We start from the raw sequence: 26,511 nt of genomic DNA on the forward strand, positions 1-26,511 counted from the left end.
GTGCGGGAGGGATGGCGGGGTGCGGGCGGCTCGCAGCACGGGGTGCGGGATGGGGGTGTGCGCACCCGACAGCCGCGGCACCGCGAGCAGCGCTTGGAGGGGTGGTGGTGAGTGCTGGGGCACAGCAGCCCTCTTGTTGTAGTCCAGAGCATCCCTTTGGCTGCTCCGGATGCCTCGAGACCCTGGCAGGGGGCTCAGGGATCTTGGCAAAAAATCAAAAACACCTGTGGCTTCGATTTTAGCCCATGGGAGAAGCTGCCAACCTCGTGTGAGGAATTACAAGCCACAAGGGATCGAGTAGTGTAATAAGGGAATTGGCACAGGGTGAAAAGGTAGAATTTTGGGGTTTTTAGAATGTAATTCAGGGGTACAAGATGGAGGAATCTGGGCGTGCCCTAGCCTTTTCTTCCTTCTTCTTGTCCTCCATGTCTCGGTGTGATGGTGACACTTTTCTGTTGGTCTAGGATAGGGACACACTGTCCAACACAGATTTTAGGTATTGGTACGGGAACTGTAAACATGGCACACGTAATTTTGGGTATATAATGTGGGAGACACATTCAGAAGGCAGCAGGCTGCCATGGCTTCTGTACTAGCTGGACCTCGGCAGGTCAGAGAGAAAATATTATAGATAAGAAAAAATAAACCTTGAAAACTCAGCTTCACGCCTTCCAGACCTCTTCTTTGGCTGCCGGGCTAGGGGAAAAGGACTTTCACACTGTTGGGGTCTTGCCAACCCGACCGTGACACTCTCTGTCACGCTGTGGGCGAAGGTGTGATCCCCTAAAAGGTGTTCCTGAACCCAGGGATGCTGCAGGAAGGCACAGCAAAGCGTCTGCCATGGCCAACCCAACTTTTCCCAAGCAAACCCTGCAGCAGTGATGCAAACTAGAGCAAAACACATCCTGGTACCCAGAATTGGGGTCCCAGGAGAAGCGTTACCCAGCCAAGGGGCTACATGGGACGTGGCAGCTCTCATAGTCCTGGCTGTCGAAGAGAATCCCAAGAAATAAAACATGAACTTCAGAACTGCTTGAGCCAACCCATGAACAAATAATTTTAATGTTTTTTTTTTTTCAGCAGACCGTAGTTTTTCCGGAGCTCCACAGTCTCCTCTCTTTGAAGTTGGACAGATACAGTAAACACAACAAATATATGATACAACCCATCACAGCTGGATTAAAAAAAAATACACAAAAAATATAATACATAAAAAAATGGATTTTTAACATTGTGGACTGACGCAGCTCTAAAAATGGTGATTGTAACCCTGGTAAGCTTTACAAAGTCTTTAAAAAAATAAAACAGTACTTCATGTGAAATTCATAAATACACTGGAGGCGAACGGAGGGGCTGGGGGAGTTGAGAAAGTGTCTCTGGGATCATGACTAAACCCCAGCCAGGGCTGCTGGGGGCACCAGTCTGTGTGCGTGGGGTGCAGTGTGAGCCCTGGGCTCGGTGCAGGCAGGAGGGAGGGAGGGATGGAGGCACAAACCAGTCCAGTTTACAAAGAGCTTCGTCCCCCATCGGGGCTGGGAGCGGGGCACGTCTTGTGTTTTATGGTGGGGCAGTTTTGAGTTTCCATTCCCAGAGTTTTAGATCAGTGAGTGAAACAGAAGAAAAAAAAAAAAACAACAAAACCAAAAAACCTACAAAACAACAAACAAACATGCTACATATGAGAACTTGGCCAGAGAGCCCCAGCACAGCCCTGGCATGGCTTGCCAGCCTGGCCTTGGATTTTTCCCTCTCTCTTTCCCTCCCTGCTCCGTCTGCCCTGCTCACAGCAGCCACCTCAGTCCAGTCCTACCACTGAGCCCTCGGCCTGGCATGGGGCTGGCATGGCTCTGCCCCATCCCACAGGGATGGGTGGCTTTTCCCAGCAGCAAGAGGTCGAAGTCCCCATGCCTCACAGGACACGTGGCATCAAGGTGGCAGCCAAGGCGCTTTCCTGAGCTCTGGGGCTGTTCCTGCTCCTTGCACTGGCAGCACTGAGCCTAAACCTGCCCTGTCCATCTTCCAAAGTGGCTGCAGTGCCCCTCAAAACACTCCTGCCCTCCTTCCCACTGCCTTCACTTCCCTGCCAACATGAGAAACCCATCCAGACCTGGCCACCTCGGGCTCTCTGTCCCCCTGCCAGCCTCCTGCCACCCTGCTCCCCGCCACCTCTGTCCCCTCTGTGACCCTCCTGCACCCTGGGGTTGCTTTCCCCAGACTCTGCCCTTGCAGTTGCAGCCTCAAGACTGGGCACTCTGCCTTGGCTTACTTTGGGCTGCAGCCACAAAAATACCTCCAAGCCGACCCAGTCCCTTATCCTGGCATCCCTCCTGTTCTCTGTCCCTCTCTGTCTCTGTCCTTTCTGTCCCAAACTCTGCCCACTGACATCTTGGCCCTGCATTGCTCAATATGTTTTTCCCCTCCCTGGGCACTTCCCACAGGATGCAGGAGAGCGGACGGAGCAGTTTGGAACAGTCATCGCAGAAAAAAAGGCAAAAAAAGGTGAAGGAACAAAAAAAAAACCCCGAAACAAGGAAAATGTACATATACAAAATAAATCAGGCAATCTGCCCTCACTGCTCTCTACTCATGACTCCTCAGCAAGCGACCACAGTGGGGACACTGAGCCTGGGCCACCCCCCAAGTGCAATTCCTGAAAGTACACGCACAGCTCAAGGAATCCCCCACAAAACCCAGCCAGAGATGGAGGCATCCCAAACCTTTCCCTAAACAAGACACTTCCCATGCAGGGTGGGAAGGGAGCACCTGGGCACTGCAGAGGGCCATCAGCCTGATTACAAGCATGGTGTCTTTTTAAAAAGTATTAAAAAGCACTTTCATTAAAAAAAAAAAAACAAAAAAACAAAAAAAAAGGTAAAAAAGGAGCCATAAACCCTCATAGTTTGCATTGTCAATGCCCTCATGCCTTCACTGCCACTGGCTCCCAGTGCCCCAGCTGGGCATGGAGAGGGGGCATCCCTGGGGGGGTGGCAGTGTCCCCCTCCTCCACTCTGCCCTGCCCTGCACGTCCATCCCCACGTCCCCCCTGGGCTGTGCCAACGCCGCTGTCGCTGCCATGCCAATCAGTTTCACACCTGGCACGGTGCTGCATCCTCCTGACCGTCAGTGCTCGCTGCTCTCCTCTCCACTCGGGACCGGGGCCACTTCTGAGCCAGGCTGGGGGTGGAAGGAGGGGTCGTTCTCTGCTCCAACGTCCCGCTGCTGCTGCTGCTGGCACGGTGGGATCCTGGCCTTCATCAGCAACACTGAGGGCTGCTCTCTCCCTCTCCAGCACCAGATGTGGGTTTCCTTTCTCCCTACACTTCCTTTCCCATTCTTCTTGTCTTTTTCTTTTTTTCTTCTTTTTTTTTTTTTTTTTTTTTTTTTTTTGGTAATTTTATTTATTTATTAAAAAAAAAAAAAAAAAAAAAAGAAACTGTTCCTAAGTAGAAAACATCTGCGATCACAAGTCAGTCTTTTTTGGCTATTGTTTTTCTTCCTCCTCCTTCCTCCTCCTGTCTTCAGATGACTTCTCACAAGGCAACAGGCACGGGTGGCATTTCTGCACGGCCCCCTCCCTCCCCTGCACACCCCTCGTGCCCCTGCCTGTCCCCAAGGGCCCCTAGTCCTTGACCAACTTGTACACGTGGTGCTGGGCGCCGTGCTCGCTGGTGGAGACCTCGAAAACGAAGGCAATGCAGAGCAAGGTTTCCTGGGTATCCCTGTTCGTAACAACCTGCAGCAGAGCAGAGTGTGTCAGGGGAGTGCTGTGCCCGTGCTGTTATCTGGGGGGGTTGCATGGGCTCAGGCACAGCCACTTCGCACCATGAAAAGATTTGCCACCTGTTATTTGTGGGGTCATACGGCCAATTTAATTGCACCATCAAGATTTGCTACCCAGTTCTGGGGACGTTGCACAGGCTCGGGAACAGCCCGAACTGCACCACCAAAAATTTGTCTGGGGGAGGTTGCATTGGCTCAGGCCCAGCCACTGCATTAGCACCACCAAAAACTGCCACAGATTATTTGGTGAAGTCAAACAAACTCAGGGCACAGTCAATTTAATTGCACTCTATTTTGCTCCCTATTATCTGGTAGACTTATCCAGGCTTGGGCACGGCTACTTTATTTGCAGCACCAAGATCTGCTCCCTGGAACTCAGGGTCTGTGGGCTCAGGCACAGCCAGGTCTAAGTGGGGCCAGCAGGGTCAATGCAAGTGCAGGCTCCACACTCCTGGTGGGACACACCCCCTGGAAAAGGAGGGAAGATACCTGCAGGATGGTGAAATTCTCCAGGACACTGTTCATCATGTACTTCTCTGGGAGGTGCTTGAGTTTGTGGATGAAGTTGATCATGTACTCGCACATGGGAGACCGGTGGATGCGGTAGACGAAGCGGCCGTTCTCCAGCCGTGCATACTCCGTCTGCAGGGGACAGCCAGGGTGAGCAGCTGTCCCATGGGTGGTGGTGCCCAACTGGGACACGACAGTGTCCTCTCCGCTCCACCCATAAACATGGTATAGGCACCCGTGTGTCCTACACCTGGCTCTGGGATTCTCTCCATGCCAGGACCCACCGTGGACCAACTCTGACCCCTTCCCGATGCAGTGGGGCATGGAACTCACCTCCACCTTCTCCACGACCTGCTTCCCAAAGGAGCACACCTTGGTGGAGACTGTGATGGTCATGTTCTCTGCACTGCTGTACTGGCTGCTGACACCATAGAAGGTCCCTGGCCCGTCCTGGATCGTGCTGTTCAGATCCGCCTGAAGAGAGGAGAGGGACAGAGGGTCCCATGAGGCACCACCACACCCAGCTCCCGATGGGGACGAGGGACACCAGCTTTCAGAGCTGCCCAGGATGCTCCTGCTCTGCCAGCAGAGCGCCTGACCCGCAATAAGCCTGTAGCTCAAGGATGACCCTCCCCACCCTATCCCTCCCAGCAGCATACCCAAAACTTGACGAGAAAGAAGGAGTTCTGGGGCCCACGCTCATAGAGCTCCTTGAGGCCGCCTTTCTTCTCGGGAAACTTGTCGTAGATCTGGCGGATGTCCACGGCCTCCAGCAGCGGGTCGCTGTACGAGGGGTTCGTCTGGCCGATGTGCACGAAGAGGTGTTTGCTGTACTGTAGGGAGCGGGGTGGGGGACAGCAGCAGGAGAGGTCAGGCAAGAGCAAGATGCCACCAGGGGATGGACGGGCACCGTCCCAGGCGGGTGGCGGGCTGGCGGAGGGGACCGTTACCGTTTCGGCGTCCCGGGGCACCTCCATGAAGGCGGAGTACTCGAGGAGCCGGAGCTTGCTGGAGGCGATGGTGCGGTCCTGCCAGACCGGCACGGCCGAGGCAGCTGGCGGGAGCGGAGCCAAGGGCTCGTAACCTGGGGCAGGGGGAGTGACACCGGGGTGGAGGGGCAGCCAGGAACCGGGGTGAGCCCCCCCCTTGCAATGCTGCTGTCCCCACTGCATCCCCCGCCCTCCCGGATCGCCCAGCACAGGGTGGCTAAAACATGGGGTGTACTGGGTGGGAAGGGACTGGAGGGTCCTGCTCACTGTGGAGCTTTTTGCTGGATTTCAACCCAGGCTTTTCCCCCAGTTCAGCTGGGGAGGAGACAAAGGTGGGTGGCACCGTGCATGGGAGGGGACAAATATGACCTAGCAGGGACACCGGGTCCCCTCCAAGGGGGTAAGGACATGACTTACTGGCTAGTGATGGAGGCATGGGTGGCTGGATGGGGTAAGCTGGTTGTGCAAACGGTTTAATGCTGGAAAGGAAAAAGCATCATCAGGTTACCAAGCCCGGGATGCCCCAGACCCTTGCCAAGGTGGGGTCCTGCTGGTGCTGGGTGTGGAGGGGTCTGTACTTACTCCTGAGAGGGTCCAGGCTGTCCTGGGATAGGCCCACTCCAAAACTGGGAAAACAGCACAGGGAAGAGTCAGTGGCTTCTGACTCTCCCCACTCCCAACATTTCCCTCCTCACCTGCTGCAAACAGCAGGGAGCCCTGCATTGCCACCACGGCTGACAATGGCTGTTGGACGCCCCCCTGCCCCGTGTGCAGCTCACGGTGTCCCCACCACCCCGGGGTGTCCCCATGTGGGGCGCGTGGGGCTGTCCTCACCCTGGGGGCAGCAGAGAAGACGGCCTGAGGAAGAGGAGGGGGGGGGCTGAGCTTGTTCTGCAGGACGCTGGCCGACACAATCTGCGCCGAGGACATGGAAGCCATGCTCTGCAGAGCCTTATCCTTCGAGACCTGGTCCTGAGGGGAAAAGGGGGGACAGGGGGGAGCAGGGTTACAGGGGCAGACTGAGCTCCCTCATGCTCAATCCGAGCATGCCTGACAGGTTTTGCAAAGCCAGGAGCCAATCCCACAGCCCAGCCAGGGACCGGTGCAGAGGGATCCCCCCACCCCCTCTCAAACATTAATTAACATCTGAAGCTTGCCAATATCCTCTGGGCAAAAGCTGATGGGTCTGGAAAATGCCCCCTCCCACTGCTGCTGGTGGCCCTCCCCCCTTGGGGATAGCCCCTCCACTGGAGAGGGCATAATGCAATGGAGAACAAATGGAATTTCAGACTCAAGCTCAACTTACCAAGTTCATGGCCTGTCCGCAAAAGAAAGGAAAAAAAAAAGGTTAGAGTGTCATGGGAACCTTTGGGTACTCTGTACACCTCCCCTAAGTCAGTGCTGGTGTCAGCTGGGGCAGAGTTAATTTTCTCCACAGCACAGGCATGGGGTAGCTGTGAAGTGCCATGAAGAGAATTAACTCTACCCCAGCTGAAACCAGCACAGCTGGGTATCCCCCACCCTGGCTCATCTCCACAGCCCGACCTGGGGAGTGAAGCCCTTGACCTGGCTGGTCACCAGGGGAGGCACATGGTGGCCACTGATTCCAAGGCTTCATCCCATCAGGAATGAGATGCCAAAGTCTCCCACCCACTCTTTTAAGAGGTCACTGTGGTGAGCCAGGCCTGTGCCTTTCTTGGCTTATTATTATCCTCTGCAGCCTCCTCAGAAGCCCCCAGTGCTTGTGGCTGGGGCACGGAGAGGAAGAGCTGCTGGGATGCCCTGGGACGTGGGCACCAACTCCCCCTGTGCTGTGTGTGCACTGACAGAGGAGATCAACTGTTTTTCCTTTTGCTCCGAAAGTCACAGCACTGCTGGGCAGGAGCTCCAGGGCTCCCAGGCCCTGCCCGGAGCAGGGCTGCTCCTCCACTTGCACTGCTAGGACACGTTCATGCTGGTCCCAGAGCACACCCTCTGCTTTCCCTCTGAACCTTCCCCAGGGATCAATGCTTCGTTTATTTTCACCTGGGGCAGGGCAGGAGGGCGGGCGTGCAGCCACATGCCGGGAGCAGGAACACACACATGACTGCAGCTCAAAACCACGATACTGCTGTGACTGCAGCTCAAAAATACAGACACTGCTCCTGGAAGTGCCTTCATCCACAGGACAGTGCTGGCTGAGGGCAGGGGGCTGCCTGCACTGATCTTGAGAAGGGATGTTCTGTATCCTCCAGGTATTGTTCAGGGGGATCTCTGCCCTGGCTGCTCCATGCCAGAATCCTTTAGGTAGCATGGCTGGGGATGGAGAGCACAGCCATGGACCCCTGGGGTCACTCCTGCCTCCAACTCCCCCTTGCTCTGCACTGTGCCATGTGGCAAGGAAAGATTTATTATTATATTATATTATATTATATTATATTATATTATATTATATTATATTATATTATATTATATTATATTATATTATATTATATTATATTATATTATATATTTTATTTTATTTGAATTTTTAAAGGCTTCTGCTGCTGTTGACCCTGCTGCCCGCCCCCTCACTTCCCTGACTGCTCCTCTTGGGGTTGGAGACTGGGTTTAAGACACACAAGCCCAAAGGAGCATCCCAAAATAATTTCAGATGCTCTCCCTGGCTTCTCCTAGCAGACCAAACCCAGGTCTGGCTGTGGGAGCCCTCCTGGCATCCCTCTCATAGGCACTGGGGTCCCTGCTGAAGGACTTTGGGGGACACATCTTGATGGGCTCCCAGGCAGCGTGAGCTGGGGTTTGTTGTTAAAGCTTTGAGGATGAAAATGCTCCAGCTCTGGCAGTGCCCCTCGCTGCCAACTCTGACAGCAGCCTGCACCGCCAGCCTCAGTGCTGGAGATGGACACAGCACCCAGGACAGGGGCAGCTGGTGATGCCTTTGGCACCTCCAGGTCAGCAAAGATCTTCTGGGCTCCCACTCACACAGCAAGGCAGCAAATCACCCCTGGAGCTACCCAAGGAGCTGCTCCCTGCTGTGACGGTGCAGAGATTAACTGAGGCACATGGCAGGAGCTGGCTGTCCCCAGTGGGAGGTTGTGCACTGAGGACCTCTCTGTCCCCCACCTGGCATCATGTGGGTCCAACCCAAGCAGGGCTTGGTCCTTTGGTGATGCCCTCAGTCCTGGCCATGCCCCTCCATCATCACCCTCCCCACTGCCACCACAAAGTTTGGTGGGAACAGTTATGGAAAGGTTAGTTGGGCTCCAGTTAGGAGGAAGGAAAGAAGGAAGGAAGAAAAGAAAAGCCAACCAGAAAAGAGAGAGAGAATGATCAATTTTTTTCTCACTTGGCTCCCTTGGCTCCTGGCACTGTGCCCTCGTCCCCGGCAGCATGGCCCCAGCTGGACCTGCTGCCACTCACATCCCTGTGGTGCCCCTGGGCTGTGCTCACACCCTGGTGCATCACAAGCCCTGGGCTGGCAGCCTGCAGGGACCCCTGGGCCCCCCCTGCTTCTGCTCACCGCACACCAGCACCTGTTCTGAGCTGGGTCAGGCTCAGTTGTGGAGGGGAGTGGGCTTTGCACACTTTGCCTGAACCCCACTGTGCCTCACTGGCTGCCCTGGGGGGCCCTTCTCCTCGTGGGAGAACCCCTGATGGCCCAAAAGAGGGGGCAGCCCTCACACATCACCAGAGGAGGGTTTAAACCCACATCTCCCCATGGCAGAGTCCTTGCCTGGACACAAAGAGGGGATTTGGCACCACATTCACCCTCCTGGAGGAAAGGGAAGGGCTCTGCTGCCCCTCCCTGCACTTCTCTCAGGGCATCCCACAACGATGCCTGTAAAAACCATCTGACCCAAGGAGCCAAGTGAGGGGGAAGAAAAAAAAGAACCACCAAAAAAAGAGAGGTAAAACAGGAAAGCAAGCAGCACACCGCAGAGCCGAGTGCGTTAGTCGCCAGCAGGCGGGGGCCAGGCGAGGCAGGGCGTACCTTCAGCTTGGACTGAATCTCACGAGATTTCCGTCGGGCAAGAACCTGCAAGTGGCTAGAGACCTGCAGAGAGAGAGCAGAAGGAGAGGGGGAACAGCAGAGCCGTCAACCAGAGGAAAGGAGGAGGAAGGAGAGGGGCTGCCCATGCTCACAGAGACACCGCCGCGGACACCTGGGCAAGGGCGCCAACGTACCTTGATGCCAACCTGGTACTCCCGCACCTTCTTCCGAGCTAGAACCTGTATGTGGCTGGACACCTAGCGCCCGCCACGCCGTTCGGAAAGGAAAACACAGAGAGCGTGAAGATCCGTTCCCCCCGCAGGGCGGGCTGCTGTCCCCGGGGCAGGGAGCGCAGAAATGGGGGAGCTTTGGCTGCTCCCGGAGATGCTGAGCGGCCTGCACCCGCCAAGAGCTGCAGGAAGGAGAGCTGTGGGGCACCCCGGTGCTGGTTGATGCTGGCTCGTGCCCACCCCAGGCTGGGGTGAAGCTCCGTGGTGTAAAGCTGCTGCAGTTGAGGGGGTCCCCGTTTAGCACCTCTTGGGGACAGACAGACCCCACCAGCACCATAAGCCTGGCAAGTTTGAGGTGCCTCGGGTTACTCGGTGGGGCCTGCAGGTCCAGGAGGGAGTGGCACATTGCCCCAGGGCTCCTGCTGGTTTTGCATGTGGGAAAGGTGAGAAAGGCTGGGTTTTTGTGTCCAGGCCCCTGTAAGAGCAAGATCTAAAGAAAAGGGGCTGATGTCCAGGCAGTAAAGGCACAGCATGGCTGGGGGGCCATCCACAGGAAGGATGGGTGTCCACATATCCACAGGGCTTCAGGGCAGATTTTGGCAAAAACCTGCTCCCACCAGTGCCAGGTGTCCAAGAGGAGACACCAGGCTGCCCAGGAGATGACTGCACAGAGGGATCAGTGCTGTGAGTGCTCTCTCCCATGGCTTTCCCGAGTCCCCCCAGGACACTGCATCCTTCCCCCATGGAGGGGGGGCCCAGTAAGCCTTTAAGCCAGAAATGAAGTGCTGCTTGGCACTGGTCTGAAGATAAAACCAGTGGCCAGACCCTGCTCCCTCTCCTTTCAACATAAGTGCTGGAGGAATGGTACTGTAGCCCTGGACCTCTGCAGTGTCTGGGGACCAGCATCCCTCTCTTGTGGGGACTTGTGGCACAGGACAGTCCCAGAATAAGTGTCCCAAACCCAACCATCTCCCTGTGGTGTGGGATGCTCCCAAGCATCCAAGGCCATGGGCTCTGCCTGGACGGGTGGCCTGGCTCCCAACTGGGGGCCAGCCTGAGGGGAGAGCCACTGGACCCATGGCAAAGGGACACGTCCCATCGAGGGCTGCAGCAGGCCACTCCTCAGACAGGTTTGGTGAAGCAAGGGCTTGCAGGGACCTCTGTGTGCTCCTGCCCTGTGTGCCTGCATCCCTGCCTGCCGCAGCATCCCACCAGGCAGGGCAGTGAGAGCAGGGCGAGGGCTCTGTGGTACCTCCAGCCCCACCAGGACCACACAGCTCCACACAGCCAGTCCCTGGATCCCTGGCTAGGATGGGGGTGCCTTGCTCTCAGCCCATGGGGTTTGGAGTGCCTTTGCTATGGCACCTGGCACAAGTGGCATAAAGCCTGGCGAGGGGCAGAGATAGGAACAGTCCTCAGATCCAGAAGGCGCAGCAGAGAGACCCATGCAGGCACACACAGACACACAAACACACTGCTCAGAGGGTCTGAGGGCTCCTGCCACCCGCAGGGTCACCCCAAACAGGTGGGGGGCCCGGGTGCTGCCTGCCCCCACATCCCCACTTTCAAGGCATCCTGGGACTGAGGAGACCCCAGGGGTTTTGTGCTGATAGATGAAGCTCCTCGCAGAGGATGGGGGCCCTGCTGGCAGCAGCGGTGGCTTGAGGAGGGGACACAGATGACGAGCACGCAGCTGGGCATCCGCTCGCCCTCGGGCTTACCTGGCACCGCCTCCCACCCCGCCCCGAGCCCACCCCAGGAGAAAAAGCAGAGCAACGCCTCACCTGCTTCCTCGTCCGTGTCTTCCCCGTTCGCAGCTTGATGTAGCGGGCAATCAGCTCGTTACGACCTGCGGGCAGAGCCTGGGGTCAGCCCCGGCACACGAGGGGCATCAGCCCCAGGACCCCCGAGGGCCATCAGCCCCAGAGCCCCCCGAGGCATCAGCCCCAGAGCCCCGCGGGGCATCAGCCGCAGACCCCCGAAGGGAATCAGCCCCAGGACCCCCGAAGGGCATCAGACCCAGATCCCCGAGGGGCATCAGCCCCAGAGCCCCGCGGGCCATCAGCCCCAGGACCCCCGAGGGGCATCAGCCCCAGGACCCCTGCGGGCCATCAGCCCCAGAGCCCCCCGGGCCATCAGCCCCAGAGCCCCGCGGGCCATCAGCCCCAGGACCCCCGTGGGCCATCAGCCCCAGGATCTCCGAGGGGCATCAGCCCCAGAGCCCCGCGGGCCCCCCGGGCTGACGAGGGAGGCGCTGCCAGGAGGTGGCGCTGCCGCGACAGCGCCGGGGCGACCTCGGGGACACGGCGGTGGCCAGGGCAGGGCAGGGCAGGGCACGCACCCCGCGGCCCCCTCGCCTCCGCGTTACCAGCCCCGGCGCTCAGAGCGAGGTGACAGTCACCAGGGACCCCCGCCACAGCGGTGCCTCAAGCCACAGAGCCCCTCAAAAGCCATCGCAGAGCCCCCCAGCAGAGCCAGCGAGCCCACCCCGGGCAGCCGTGCCCGCAGGGGTCCCGGGCTAGCTCCCCCCCCACCCCCGGCACCCCTCTTCCCGTTCACAAGCCGTGCTGGCCTTTCCACCAGTATTTCCTAACGTCCTGGTCTAATTCGAAGCAGAAGTTGCTTTTGCGCCACATTTCAGGGGCCAGCTGTGGCCAATCTACGTTCAAACGTCAGAGCAGCTGGGAGCTTTCTTCTCCCGGCCCCGGCCCCCCCGGCCCCCGCCGCCGCCCCCCCCGCGCACGGGGGCAGCCAGGCACGCCAGATTTATTTTAATGGACCAGATGGTCGCGGTTGGAACTTGTCGAAATGCCCTTGGAGCGGGTTTCGGCTTTAAAAGAATAAAAAAATCCCTCAAAAAAAAAAAAAAAAAAAAAAAAAATACACCCACCCCACCCCCCCCCCTCCTCTTCCAGCCCGATTGGCCCCCTCCCAGCCCCACAGCAACTGGGCCCTCCTGGGGGACACACACATGGGGACAGACAGGGCCAGGTGCCACGCAGAGACAGCTGCCCCTTGGGGTGCCCGCGCCAGGCAGGAGCTGGTGGGTGGGTGACAATGGGGGTACCCCTCACACAGCGGGCATGGCACCCTGGTGTCACCCTGAGGCACAGTTCCCACCCCTCCTGCCTCCCAGCCCGTGCTGGCTCCCTCCAGCAGGGGCCAGGTCTTCAAGGGTGTCCTTTAAGCTCAGGTGAGATGACACCCGCAGCAGAGCCCCTGCTGCTGAGCCCCACTTTGGGGGTACACCTTCAAAACCCCACTTTGCATGCCCCGCTCCTGAGTGCCGTCCTCTGCTCCCCATACCCTGCCCGTGGGAATGAAATATGGGGAAAAAATACTGGAAAGAAATGTGGGGCCTTCCTGGAGTTGGTGAGCCAGTGCCGGCCCTAGTGCCCGGCAGCCAGGGCCAGCATCTCCTGCACCCATCCTGCCAAACACCGTGCCCAAGGCTGCACCCTCACAGCCATCCCTGTGCCCACGTGCCCTGTCCCTTGTCCCTTTTCCCTGTGATTCATCCAGACCGTGCCATTCCCTTCGAGAGGGCACGTCCTCCTCCAAATTACCACATTCCCCAAATTCCTCTCCCCTGACACCACCACGTGAACCAGTTGGACAGGCTGGGTTAAAAATAACCGAGTGTAGCAAGGCCCAGTGTGCCCGTGCTGGGTGCTGGCTCCCCAGCTCCCACCTTGCTTTGCCACCCCCGCAGTGCTGGCACCAGTGTGCCAGGGGCTGGCACTGCCATGGGCACCCATGGAATCCCCAAAAAGAGGGGTGGTGGAGGAGAGCAGAGGTGCTGGCACACCATTTTGCTGCATGCTGGCATTGCCAGTGCTGCCAGTGCCCCTGGTACCCTCAGTAGTGCCAGCCAGGGGTCCTGGGGGTCCCAGTGGGGAGGCGCTGGGGAAGGTGGGGGGAGATGAAAGGCCGGCAGGGGCTGCTGCCTCTTTAAGCAGCTGCCAGATGTCTCTGAAAGGCTGGAAAAACCGGTTGGGGCGTGCTTCGAAGGGCCAGGCTCCCGGCGGCACTTCAGCTATTCCCAGAGAAATCCAAAAAATGCATACGCTTGGGAAGCCCTGTGCTCCCCCGCCTCCCCCTCCTCCAGCAGCCCTGATGCCGTGGGCTGGGGGCCCTGGCAAATGGGGTGGCACAGGTAGCTGGCACGGGTGTGGGGACAGTGGCATAGTGCTCTCCAGCAAGCCTCGCCCCTTTTGCCCCTCTCTAGTGGCGCTGGGGGAGCCATTGCTGTGACAGCAGCATCCTGGGCAGGTGTATTTTGGAGGCTGGGGATGGAGATGCCAGCCCTGGTCCTGTCGTCACCATGGGGTGCTGGTAATATGGCAGCCTGTTCCTGACTCTGTGGTCACTGGCCCTTGGGGGTGACATCATGAGATGCACAGGGCAGGAGGTACCAGTCCCTCCCCTGGCAGGGATAGGACTTTTGGGAGACACTGAGAACGAGGCTGACACTCCAAAATCATCCCCCCACTCCAAAATCATCCCCCCAGTGGGGCTGACCAGCCCCGCTGCCACCAGCGAAGTCACCAAAAACTGAGCTGGGTGCGGGTGGCTCGGGGTGGGAGAGTGACCCTTGCCACAGGGTGCTCTGGCCACCAGGTCCGGTCGGGGAAGGTCTGGGGAGGGATGCGGAGGCACAGGGGAGCAGGAGGGCTGGGGCTGCCCTGGCCCCGCAGTCCCGCGCCTGCTCCCTGCCCGACGGCTTCGCCAAACCAGTCGGTCCGGCAGGGCCGAGAGAGGGAGGGAGCGGGAGGGAGAGCAAAGGGAGGGGACACAGGTCACCACCACCTCCCCACTCCTGCTCCACGATGAACCCGAGCCAGCTGCGTTCAGGGTTGGTGGGGTGCTCGAGGGCGATACCCCAGCGTGGGCTTGGGGCAGGAGGTTTTTCAGCTCAGCCCTGGCCACCCTGTCCCGGCCGGCGGCGCGGTGCCTCCATCCCGCTCCCGGCACTCACCGTACATCTTGCCCTCATCTGAGAGGATGATTTTCCTCCGGCCGCAGGGTGGGTAGATCGCCAGCGCCTCCTGGAAGCTCTGCTCGATGTCTGGACTCCACACACCCTCGGCATCATTGTCCAGACTCTTGTCCATGCCATCCTGGCCATCTTCCCGCCCCTCCCCAGGGCTGCCGCTGGCGTTCCAGCTGTTGGACGCTATGGTGCTGGCTGCTCTGGGCTCCGACCCTGAGCCCCCACGGATATGGGACAACCTGCTGGGACACAGGGGACACCTGTCAGAGCCAGGAACCCTTGCTGGGGCACGGGGTGCAGTGAGAGCATGGTGCCGGGTCTGTTCCTGGCCCTTGCCCTGCTCTCACTTGCACCCAGAGCAGCATCTCATTGTAGGGCACACAAACAGGCTTTCCTTGGGGGCAGAGCATGATCTCTATGAGTACCTCCAAGTCCAAGCCACAAGTGACCACCCAGGATCCACCCAAATAAAGTTTGGGAAGAAAACTGCCCCCAGCTACTGTGTTACCCATACACGGAACTTGGGCACATGGTGTTTATGGCTGACACCTCGGGACAGGGTGGCAGCAGCCCCACAGCCTGTGAACCCTGACCCTGCAGCAGTACCCACTGCCAAACAGCAGTCTCTTTGGGCAAGCTGGCCCAAAAAACACCTCTAGGCCCCAAGATCCCGGCTCCACCATGCCTGGCAAAGGCAGAGCTGGGATTTGAAGGGAGATGCTGAGCAGCTCCAAGCCAGACCCCACTAATGGGAACCAGGTGGCCAGAGCCATCCAGCAGCCCTTCCCCTGGTACCAGGAGAGGCCCCCCACCCTGAGGATGCTCAGCTGGGGCCCCGGGCCCTCCCCAGCTGGTTGGTGATGCTGGGGAGCCTTCAATCCTCCTCCTCTTCCTCCTCCTCTTGCCCAGCTCCCAGTGCAGCGTTTCAGTGTTTTGCAATAACATGTTTGGCGGCAGCTGCCGGCGGTGGGAGCGGAGAGGTGTCTCCTGCGCCGCCGCGCTTCCCGGACGGGCTGGGAGTGTACAAAGGTCTCCGGCACAGACATCTCCTTTTAAAGGAACTGCTGAGCCCGCTGGCTCAAGTGCGCTGCGAGGCCTTGCTGCCTTTTTTTTTTTTTTTTTTCCTTTTATAAAAAAAGAAACTTAGCCCCCCCATCCCTCCTCTCCCTCGTCGCGATGTGATGTCAGCCCCTCCGGTCCCGCCGCCCGTCCCTGCCCGCGTCCCCCCCGCCGCCGCTCCCCCTCTCGCTGAGCACTGTGGCCAAATAAGGAGAACTGGATTGTAGGATCGAGCCAGCCGGCCAAGGCAGGGATGGCGGCAGCGGTGCCGGACGGGCCAGCGGCACCCCGGCTGTGCCTGCTGCTGGGGGCTCCGTGGGGCAGCCCCCGGCAGGGATGCAGGGTCCAAACCCCGCAGGGTTTTGGGGATGGGAGGGCAGGGGAGCACCGGGACCAGGGACGGCGAGGTTGGCATACGGGGACAGGCCCAGGGGACCCTCACTCCCCCCTACAGCCCAGCAAGTGCATCGGGGCCCTGTCCCAGTGGGGCAGCTACACTGGGGTGCAGCTGCCTTGGTGCTGAGCCCTGGCTGCTTCACAGCAGCCCAAGACCCCCTGGCGGACCAGGACCCCCAGACATGGGGGAACCTGAGACTCCTCAGCTTCTGCAGCAGCCCAAGACCCTGCAGCCCCCAAAGGCCTCAGTGGTCTCAGACCCCACAGCAGCCCCGTGGCAAACCCGGACCCCTCAGCACGGTGGCAGCTCAGGAGCCCCCAGTGTCACAAAACCTCAGTGTCAGGGACCCTGCAGGCCAGTGCCAGCCCAGGACCCAGCAGCATCCCAGGGCCCCACAGGGCTGCCATCAGCTCACCCTAACAGGGGAAAGCCCCAAGAGCTGGTGCTGGAGGGTGACTTTACAGGGACTCACCAGTCCCCCTGGCCTCCCCAGCTGATGGGTGTTTTTGGGGGCCAAGGGAAAAGCCATAGGGCTGAGAGCAAAACCACCACGGGGCTGGCTGCACCACTGCAGGCAGCGTGCCCAGTGCCCTGGGTCACCGTGCCAGGCACTGCCTGCACAGGCAGGGTGACAGCTGACCCCACACCCTGCCTGTGACACACGTGTCCCCCTCCCTTGGAGGTCCCCAGCCCCCTCCCACCCCACTCCCCCTCCAGCAGGGAAATCCCAGCCCAGCCTTTCCAGGGAGGCTGGGAGAGGAGGGAGGGTGATGCTGGGGCCCCGGCCAAGGTGCGAGGAAGCAGCTCCTCCTCCTTCTCCTCCTCCACCGAACCTGCTTTTGGCCAGGCGAAGACATTGGATTTCCTGGAGGGAGGGTGCATGCACCGCGCTGACGCAAGGCACGGCCGAGTGCCGCTCCACCCTGCCCTTACAAAACACCAACAACAGCAGCAATTAGGGAACCGGCACGGCTGGACGGCCTGCGGAGACCGTGGCCAGACCTGCTCAGCACAGGCAAGGGGACCGGACCGGCCAGAAAACATGTCACCAGCTCCTGCCTCCCAGCTGCTCCCCAGGGACCAGGGCAGGGAGACCACCCCTCCCACAGCACCAGGCATCTCTGCAGGGTTTGGGGATCCCAGGACCGCTGACCCACATCCCCAGGGGATGTTTGCCTACTCTGAGGATGCTCACCACCCATGAGCGGGGATGGTCACTGACACCCACGCCAGGAGGGTGTCCCCACTTCCAGCTCACTTGCCCCTCACACCCTGAATCTGTGGGGGGCACAGGCTCCAGTCTGCAGCTTTAGAGGGTGATGGAGGGGGCTGCACCCTTGTGAGGTCCCCCAGTGGACGGTGCCCACAGCAGGCAGGGGAGGATGCCTCCGGGGCAGCCCTTATCTCCCTGCCAGGTCAAGGCTGCCCAGGAGACTGGGACGGTGTTCCCACGGCTCCCAGAGCTTGGCCCCAGCACCACGGGCAGGGAACGTGAGGCAAACCTGGGCCCTGAGCAGCCACCCTGTTGGGGGAGCTGCCTGGGGCTGGGGACCCTGCTAAGGCTACGGGAAACCTCCTTAAACCCTGCAAAAGCAAAGGGGGACGCAAAGGGAGAAGGGCATCTGAGAAATGGGTGTTTTGTGAGGGAAGGAAATACTTTGGAGGCAGTGATGCAGTCAGAGAAGCACCGTGGGCACCCTGTGAGTGTCAAAAGACAGGAGCAAGGTGCTGCTGGATCCAGCACAACCAGCTGCGATAGGGATCGGGTCAGGGACGTGCAGGGTGGCACAGGGGAGAGCACCTGGGGCTGGGGACATTGTGACACGGGCAGAGGTGCCCCCATGCACCCAGACCTCATCCTTGACCCGTGCTGCCAAGCTGGGGGACAGCATATTCCTCTTCCCCAGCATGGTCAGCCCCAAAGGCATCATCCCATCTGGTGCACCATGAGGCACACCTCCAGCAGCCCTTGCACTGCCCCAAACTCTGCTGTCCCGCCCAAACTGGGACAGGGGTGGTGGCTGTTGTCACAGCTTCTCCTCAAACCACCTGGATTGGAGGGCACAGCCAGCAGCACTCGCTTCACAAGGGGGATTGCAGCACAGCACGTCCCCAGCTGGCACTATCCAGAGGGACAAGGTGTGGGGCAGAGCAGCCCCAAGGACCCCTTCTTACCTGGGGTTCTCCCAGCCCATGGCAGGGGACATTGGGACAAAAAGACTGCAAAGGTGCTGGGGACACTGCGAAGGCAAAGAACCCTGCGAAGACAGGGAGGGGAGTCCAGCTGCATCCTGGCTCCATCCTGCCTCCCCATGCAGGGGGCCCAGGGCAATCCAGCCCTTCTCCCTCCCCCCTGCACCCGGACCCCACGGCAAAAGGATAAAAGTTCATGACAAGCCTGGGCAGGACCAGCACAGAGCAGCTCAGCCCCACACCGGCTCAGTGCCGCCTGCACCAGCCCTGTGGGGGAACACGAGGCTGCTGTCACCCCCTCCCTGTCACCGTGACTGATGGCACCCACACTCTGGAGGTGAGGGGGACACGAGTCCCCATCCTCCCTGGTGCTGAGCGTGCAGCCCCTGCCAGGGCGTGCTCTGTGACACCTCAGGGGCTCTAGGGCACCCCAGCTCCTGCGTGTCCTGGCACACTGGGGCTCAGTGAGGGCACAGCTGGGGCCCCAACACTGGCACTGATTTGTAGGCAGGCAGAGGCTTTTGCTAACGCGCCCCTCATTTCAGGCAGGGGAGCGCTGGCTGGGGGCCGTGTCCCTGCTCCTGCCTCTCCCCACCTGGTGACACGGCCGGGAGGAATGCTGCCCACACGGTCACAGGGCCACCAGCTCTGCAGAGCCCCTGGAAGGAAACCCAAAAGCTGTGGAGCTCCTGGGGGACGCCAGCAAGACCACAACACACCAGAGAAGACGTTGCTGTGTCCACGGCAGCGCACAGAGCGGGATGCTCTTGGCGCTGCCAAGGGTGACCCTGCAGCTCTTCACAGGAGCCCCACATCCCTGGCACCTTGCCCAGGGACCCTTTGGGAACACCGTGCCCCATTGCCGTGGGGAAACACCATCCTGGCTGGCCCATGGCTGTCCCAGGGACGGCCAGAGCTCACCCAGGCGGGTGGCAGCGGCCGAGCAAGAGGCAGCGCAGCACGAGGAGGTTTGTTTACATTGTGCTCCTCTTCCAAACAGCTCTCAGGCTGCGGTGAGGGATTCCCTGGCTCGTGGAGGGAAGGGTGGCCACCCTGCTCTCTCTCACCCAGGTTTGCACCTCCCGACTGGCCGGGTCCTCTCTGAAGGGTCCCCCTGGCAGAGTCTGGGGACCCAGACGGTGGCAGAGCCCCCAGTGCACCAGGCCAGCTCCCCGTGAGACAGCCCAACTAATTTCCTCCCCTGTATCACTTCCTGTCCCTTCCGGCTTGGCGGGCGGCTCAGGAAGCAATCGGAGCGAGGAAACCGCAGGAAGCCACGTGGCAGCATCCCACCAGGGTCAGAACAACTGCCAGGGCTGCCCCAGGCTCCCCATGCCCCCCAGCTCCAGCTGGACCCCAACAGCCAAAGGGTGCCCTAGCTCCCAGCAAAGCCCTGAGCTGGCAGGGATGTGGCTGGTCCTTGCTCAGCCACACGAGGTTGAGGGATGCTCAGACCCCTCATCCCAGGGAGCTGCGGATGAACAACGAGAAAATGTGAGCGATTTGCTCCGAAAACATTTGGGGTAGAGAGGAGGAAGGGGATGAGGCAAACCCAGGGCACAGCTCCCTCCTAATGGCAGAATCACGGGCATCCAAACCAACCCCTCCATCTCCTCCTTTTCCCCAGTCCTGGCAGGGTGGCACAGCTGGGTTTCGGCTCCTGGAGGACCTGAGCCGGTTTTGCTCGAGTCTTCAGGCTCAGGACCCGAGGGCAGAGGACAGACGGACACTGTAACCCGGCGTGCCTCCCTGGCCCAATTACGCTGCCCTGCCCAGCCAGCACGGGGCGTTTCACCCAGCAGCGCATAAATAGAAAGCTTTTAGAGCATTAATTGCTCTCTGTGTTATGAAACGAGCTGGATGGAAACAACAGGGTTGGAGTTGCCTGCTGGGGATGGGCCACCCCCATGTTGTCCCGTGACACCCCCAGTGCTGGTAGCCCATGGCACAGCCAGTGCTGGACACAGCAACCATTGGGGACTGCTGAATTTGCCAAAATATGTCCATCCCAGGATGTGTTCTCCTCAGCATCCCCCGCAGATGAGCTCAGAGTGGCCAACAAATCCCAAGTCCTTGGGGACTCCCAGCTTGTCCCAAGGGGAAGCCAAAGGTCTCTGGTGTCAGGGGGGCACCAGGGAAGCCTGGGTCAGGCAGTTCTGTGCCTGCAGTGGGACAGTGTCCTACCACTGGGGCCAGCTGGGCATCCCAGGGACCCCACCAGCCCCCTGTCCTGCTCCTAGGAGGAGAAATGCCTCCACAGAAGAGCTCCAGGTGCTGCTGACCCCATTTTATGCCATTGCAGCAGGGCCAGGGAAAACGTCTCCCAGGGGACACTACCAGGCAAGGAGGAGGAGGAGGAGGAGCAGGAAGGCTGAAATGAATTTCACACCTGCCCCCAGCTGCCTCCGCCCCCGTGAAACCCAAGCCTGCCCAGGCAGCAGCTGTACCCAGTGCCCGCGCTGTGGCACCCGCTGGAGCCCAGGGTTAGCACCGACTGCCACACTCAGCTCCCAGCCAGAAAAACCCCGTGGGATGGGGGGAGTGAGAACTGACTGGGGGGGGGGATCAGCTCCTGAGACACCGGGCAGAGCTGTCAGGCATTACCACCCCAGCCGAGACACCGAGATGTCCCTGGCTGCCAGAGTCTGACACAGAGTGTGACACTGCGCTGTCACCCGGCCACTGTCACCCCCGTGAGGGGGGCATGCCTCCCTGCCCTCCTGCTCGAAGCAGTGCCCAGCTGAGGTCCTCCAGGAGCTGCAACAGCAGGTACAGGCTGCCCTGCAACAAACCCCATCGGTGACTTATTCCCAGAAAAGGGATATTTTGATTTAGCACCATTTTACTGCCACCACCCCAGACAGTCCCAGCGAGCAAATCCTTGTGCACGCCAGGAGCGTGCTGGGAGCCCGTGGCAGCTCATCGCCTTCTCCCAGCATCTCCTGCCCCTGCCCGAGCCGAGAGCTGGAGACGGGCACAGCGACTCCAGCTCCCGCAGATTGAAAAATTGCTCTGGAATCCTCGGGGAGGAAAATTGCTAAAAATACATGGAGGCAGTATTCTTGGTAAAAGAAGGAGCTCCAGCGAGGAGCATGGCCCAAGAGTGCCAGGGAGCCCAGCACAGCGTGCTAGACCCCTGCCCAGCACGCTGATGTCCAAACACCGCAGCTGGACCCTGACAACTCTGCAGTGCCACCCAGGCGAGGCTGCAAGGGGACACAGCAGCCACCCCATGCAAGAGCTGGAGCCCAAACTCGTGCCAGAGAGGGGCACAGGTGCTGGCAAACACGGAAAGCAGAACCCTGCCCAACCCATCCGCCAAGCGCGCCGGCACAAAGCCGGGCAGGGAAAAGCAGGGTCTTGGACCAGACCTTCTCTCCCGGACTGTGAAGCGCCCAGATCTTCCTGCTAATAAAAACCCGACGCTCGGTTGGGTCGGGAGCTCGCATGCCTGCGTGCGGGTGTGCTTCTTCCTAAACCCGAATTGCCTAAGCCGGCGGGGGGGAGGCAGGAGCTGGCTGCCTCTGGGGGAAGGGCGGGCGGCGAGGAGCTGGCATGGGAACGGCAGCCCATCCTCCACGCACCCGCGCCGCTCCGCGTCTGTAAACTTTGAACATCTTCCGGAGAGAAGTTAGTGGCTATTGTGAACAGCTGGATCTAATTTTACGAGGAGCGAGGAGGAGACAGTTGTGGGGAAATAATAAGGCTTGGCGCTCACAGGCGAGGATCCCCGAGCCCGGCCAGCCTTCCTGCCTCCACCGCACTCCGCCGGGGGAGCGCTGGCGAGACGGTCACGGCGAAACTGAGGCACGGAGCAGCGCGGGGCTCACCCGCCTCCCGGATAATGCGAACCGGGAATCCGGGGCTTTGCCCTTGAGTGTTTCCCCGGACCCACCGCGCCCCTCCAGCAGCCGGGGCATCCGCGGGGGCACGGCTCTTCCTCAGAGCACCAAACTGGGCTGCCGGCCCACGGCAGCATCTTCAGAGCCAGGGTCACCCAGCGCTCACTCTCGATGCTCGTGGGCACCGCGGTGCGAGTGCGACACCTCCCTCCAGCCGGCTGCTTCCCCTGAGGCTCTGCCCACCTCCTAAAATTAGCTGCAGCCCTGCTGTCCCCTCCCCGGCCACCCCCCGCAGCCCGGGGAGCTCTGCCAGCACACGCTCCGGGTCCGTCCCGATCCCCCGGCAAGCAAAGGGGGAAGGGGGATCAAGCAGCCTCCTCCATCACTCACACCTCGCCTGCCGCCCGGCAGCCAGCGCCTCCCGGGAGCAGCGCAGCCCCGCAGTCACCTCGGTGCCTCTGGCTCCAGGAGTGTGCCCGAGGGTGAGCTCCGGGTCGGCTTTATAGAAGCAGAGACCCGGCACAGCCTGTGACACACCCAGTGCCCCGCTGGGAGGTGGCAGCGGTGGGCACGCTGGGTTTCCGTGCTGCTGTTGTCTCATGGCAGCATAACGGGGGACGCCGGGGGCGTTGGAGCATCGCATCTGTTTGGGACAGGATGGGGGGTACGAGTTCCACTGGGATTTGTGCTGCCAGGATGGGACGTGCCTCGTGCGATCGGTGTTTCCCCCCAAATCCTTTGCCCACAGGTACAGCTGCACCAGCGTAGAGCCCGATGTGAACACCGTCACCACAAGGCCACCATCTGCCAACCCCAAGAACGAGACCATGGGGTTCACGGCCTGTCCCCTCCAAAGGGCTCGGCCTCGTGGGCTCATCAGGAAACCCTGCCACGAGCTGCACGGGGAGCCCAAAATGACACCAGCACCGTACGACCCCCTGCTCCCACCACCACGGCCAGGCGAGCGGCTGACCCGCACCACGAGGAGGTTTTCCCGGGGCCCCTCGCTCCCATTTCACAGGCGGGGAAAACTGAAGCAGCGGGAGCTGCAGCAGCAAGTCCAGACCCGCAGCAGGATCCGGACGTGCGTTATCGCGCAGGGGGGGCCGCTCCTGCCGCGTGCCCGCTGCAGGCTGGTGCGGGGCATGGCCCCGCCGGCTCACCCCATCATTACCTTCCCTCCTTCCCTCCCTCCCTCCCTCCAAAAAAACATTTCATAAGTCGCCACGTGACGGTGGCAATAGCGAACGCCCATGCGCTTCAGGTGTCTGCCCCAACCACAACACGCAGGTGGCTGGGCTCGGCCCCGTGGCTCCCGGCCTGGCCCCCACCCCAAATAACACCCTGGACAAACAGCTGAGAAGGTCAGGGCACGGCCTGGCCGCTCGGCAAATCCCCCGTGGATGGAAGCTCCCAAAACCAAGGGTGGTTGATTCCCATCCACCACCGGCGCTCAAGGTGATGTAAACACTGTGGCTGTCCCGCCAGCCTCTTGCCAAAGCCATCAAGGATTTAATGAGAGAGGGAAGCTCCTAGAGATGGGACATTTTTTGGAAAGCATCCTTCCAGTTCAGTGATGGATGGAGAGATTCCAACCTCACGAAGAGCCTCAGGATGGCTCTTGTCATACAAATCCCAGCAGCACCCCTGGTTAGGGTTTTGCTGCCCCTTCTCCCCTCTTCCCCTCCATTTTCCACTCCCACAGACAGAAGAAGAGGTACGAACGCAGGAAAACGCAATTTCCCCCCCAACAACAGCCCAAAATTGCCCATTTATGCCATTTCTGGCACGCCTGCACCCAGTCTCACCACCGAGCTCACCTGCCACCAGCCTCGTGCTCTCTGTGTGTTTGATGGGAGCTGCGCGGTTACTTGCTTTTTAATACATTAATTATAGCTGATTACCGCTGCCACCCCCACCTCCTCAGTGCCATGACCTGCTCACACACCGCCAGGAAAAGGCTCCTTCCTTCGGCACAGCGCCAGGGCCACCGGGACTCGCCTCCCAACCCACTTGGTGGTGGCAAGATGGGGATTAAATGGCGATTAAAAGGAGATGCTGTTTCTGATATCGTGATAAACAGCCACCACATGTCACGGCAAATGGATGCGAGTCCCTTTTATTGATGGAGCTGGAGGACTCTGCTTTGGAGGAAAGGGATTTTAGATGTGGGATGACCGCTGGAGGGTTATGCTGTCCAAAATGAAACATCCCCCTCCTCTGAGCTGGGGGGAGGGGGGGGGGGCTGCACCCCAATGTTGCAGCCACCTCGGGTAGGACGAGGCTCCTTGAAATACCTGGGTGCCATTTATAGAAGGTGGCTAGACCCGCTGCTTTCAAAGGGTTATTCCTGTCAGTAAATCCAGTGTGGTGCCAGCCACATGCCCACAGCGGGGAGGTAGCTGGGTGCTCGAGGTCCCTGGGGATGGCAATGTCCCCCTGTGTCACCCAGCTGTGAGGAGGAGCCTCTCACCCCACAGCCATCTGCAGTCTCTTCCCATGGGAATGCTGACCCTGTAACACCCAAACAGGGTCAAATCCAGTGCCTTCTCCCCATGGGACAGTCATGCTCGTCCTCTCTGGTGGGGAAGTGCTGGGGCACTGCCACAGTGACCATTACCTGCCCTGTCACCAGGGTCCCAGCCCCTCTACCCATTTCTCTACTGGCTTCACCACTGAGTGACCCCTCGCCCGCTTTGGGGACCCTCTTTCTCCCAGTCTTGGGGGAAATGACCCCCAAGGGGTGTGGGCTGTGAGGCCACAGAGGCCCCAGTGCCAGTGGGTGCATGGGGGGTGCATCAGCCTGGCAAACCCCAATTCTCCACTCAGCATCACGAGCGCTCCAGCACCGGGGGGAGGTTGGCAGCCGGGCTGGCAGGGCCCCCCAGGGTGGCCGGGCACTGCCAATGCCCTGACTCACGACACGCACGTACCCGCGCGGGGTAAAGCGATAGGAGGGGAGAGAGGATGCCGGAGCCCAAAATACCCCGGCGTGCCTGACACAGGAGATTATCGCTTTGCTGATGGGACCATCGCCCAGCCCGGCTCGTCCCGGCTCCCTGCAAAGCACCAAAACCCCCCAAAATCCCAAAATTACCTTTCCCCCTGCTACCCCATGCCAACCACCCAACAGCAGTGAGCAGCTGCAGGGTGCCCGCCACACCAGCTGGGCCACTGGTATCATTTTCAGCTGGTTTCTCCCCAAACTCGTTTTTTTTTCTCACTCAGTAGAAGCCAAATGTGTTGTATAGGGCCTGAGCGGTTTCGGGGGGTTGGAGGTGGGTGGCTCTGCGAGGGCTTGGCCGTATTTTCCTTCCAAGGGGGTTAAGAGGGGAAAAAAAAACAACACCAAACCCAAGGAGGGTGTAAAAATAAAATAATAATAATAATAATAATAAAGATGACACACTGCTGAAAATTATACACCTAATTGCCGCCTTGTTAGCAAAGCACCCCTATGACGAGGCACAAAGTGTTTAGCATACAGTCAGTGCGTGGTCATCCCCTACATGCGTGTGACACACATGTAGCGTGACACGCGGGTGACCCCGCACCTCGCCCGGGACCCTCCCGCGCCGCTTCCCCGGGGGGCTTGGGCCGGGGCGGGCAATCCCTGTCCGCAACGTCCGGCGCCCGCCCCGAACGCTCCCGACGTGCGGGCACAAGGCCCCTTTGTCACCCCGGGGATGCGCCGCGGGGGGACTCGGCGGGGACCGGTGCGGGGGCAGCGCAGCCCCGACGGGGCGGGAGCCCGGGGACCCGACGGGGTGTGGGGGAGTGAAAACAGCCCGATTGTACCCCCCCCCTCAAGCACACACCCCGTCGGGGGCGTCGGGGGGGAGCCCCGGGGGGAGGCACCGAGCTGCCGGCTGGGGGGCGACCAGGGCTGGTGCGACCCCGCCGCCATCCGCCGGGGCTCGGTGCAGGCGGAGGGCTGCGGGCCGGGAGGAAGGAGGGGCTGGAGGAGGAGGAGGCGGAGGAAGGGGGGTTGGGAGTCTCTTCCCGACGAGAGCTTACCTGCTCCGTGCTCCGGAGGGGCTGGGCCGGCCGCGGGTGCCGGGAGCGGGGCCGGGGCCGGAGCGGGGCCGGGGCCGGGCCGGGCCGGGGCGGGCGGCAGGAATGCGGGGAGCGCGGCGGGCTCCCGGGTCCGCGCACGGAGCCAGGCGCAGGGACGGGAAAGTTTATGCGAGGGAGGAGCGGAAAGTTGGGAGTCAATCAGGAGGCGGCGGGGCCGGGCCGGGCCTCCTCCTCCTCCCCTAACCTCCTTCTCCACCTCCTCCTCCTCCTCCTCCTCTTCCCGGCCCTTCCTCCCGCCCGACCCTCCCGACCTCCCCGTCGAGGCAGCGGGCAGCGGGGACGCGGGACTTCCCTTACACAGGGAGGTTTATTTTTTGGGAAAGGGCAGCCCTGGAGTTCAGCTCGGCCCGGGTTATAGGAGCGCCCTCTATGAGCCTTCCTCACCTTCGTCCTCTTCCTCCTCCTCCCTCCAGCATTCCCGGGATGCGGCCCTGGGATGCGGCCTTTGGCCAGGGCATGAAGGTGCTGCTG

General features: G+C 60.4%; 1 protein-coding gene across 1 annotated transcript; it reads right to left on the reverse strand.

Annotated features, from left to right (window-relative positions):
• Positions 1-1,030: 1,030 nt before the first annotated feature.
• On the reverse strand, positions 1,031-26,062 carry TEAD3 (TEA domain transcription factor 3). The gene is made up of 13 exons (XM_053998415.1): positions 25,981-26,062; positions 14,458-14,711; positions 11,264-11,328; positions 9,250-9,312; positions 6,586-6,597; positions 6,114-6,251; positions 5,862-5,905; positions 5,697-5,758; positions 5,241-5,374; positions 4,950-5,123; positions 4,624-4,764; positions 4,270-4,422; positions 1,031-3,733 (listed from the first exon to the last, which is right to left on the reverse strand). Exons 2-13 carry the CDS (start codon positions 14,591-14,593, stop codon positions 3,620-3,622), a joined length of 1,236 nt encoding a protein of 411 aa, XP_053854390.1. The 5' UTR covers positions 14,594-14,711; positions 25,981-26,062; the 3' UTR covers positions 1,031-3,619.
• Positions 26,063-26,511: the final 449 nt, after the last annotated feature.

Source organism: Vidua macroura, chromosome 24 (genome assembly GCF_024509145.1).
Source record: "Vidua macroura isolate BioBank_ID:100142 chromosome 24, ASM2450914v1, whole genome shotgun sequence".
Lineage (NCBI taxonomy): Eukaryota > Metazoa > Chordata > Aves > Passeriformes > Viduidae > Vidua > Vidua macroura.

Bases quoted from the DNA above. Each gene is read 5' to 3' on its own strand.
- TEAD3 (XM_053998415.1), bottom strand. From the start codon at position 14,593: ATGGACAAGAGTCTGGACAATGATGCCGAGGGTGTGTGGAGTCCAGAC. The intron at 11,329-14,457 runs GTGAGTGCCGGG...CTCTGCCCGCAG, and splicing joins AGATGAGGGCAAGATGTACG to GTCGTAACGAGCTGATTGCC. The intron at 4,765-4,949 runs GTATGCTGCTGG...TCCTCTCTTCAG, and splicing joins TCTTTCTCGTCAAGTTTTGG to GCGGATCTGAACAGCACGAT.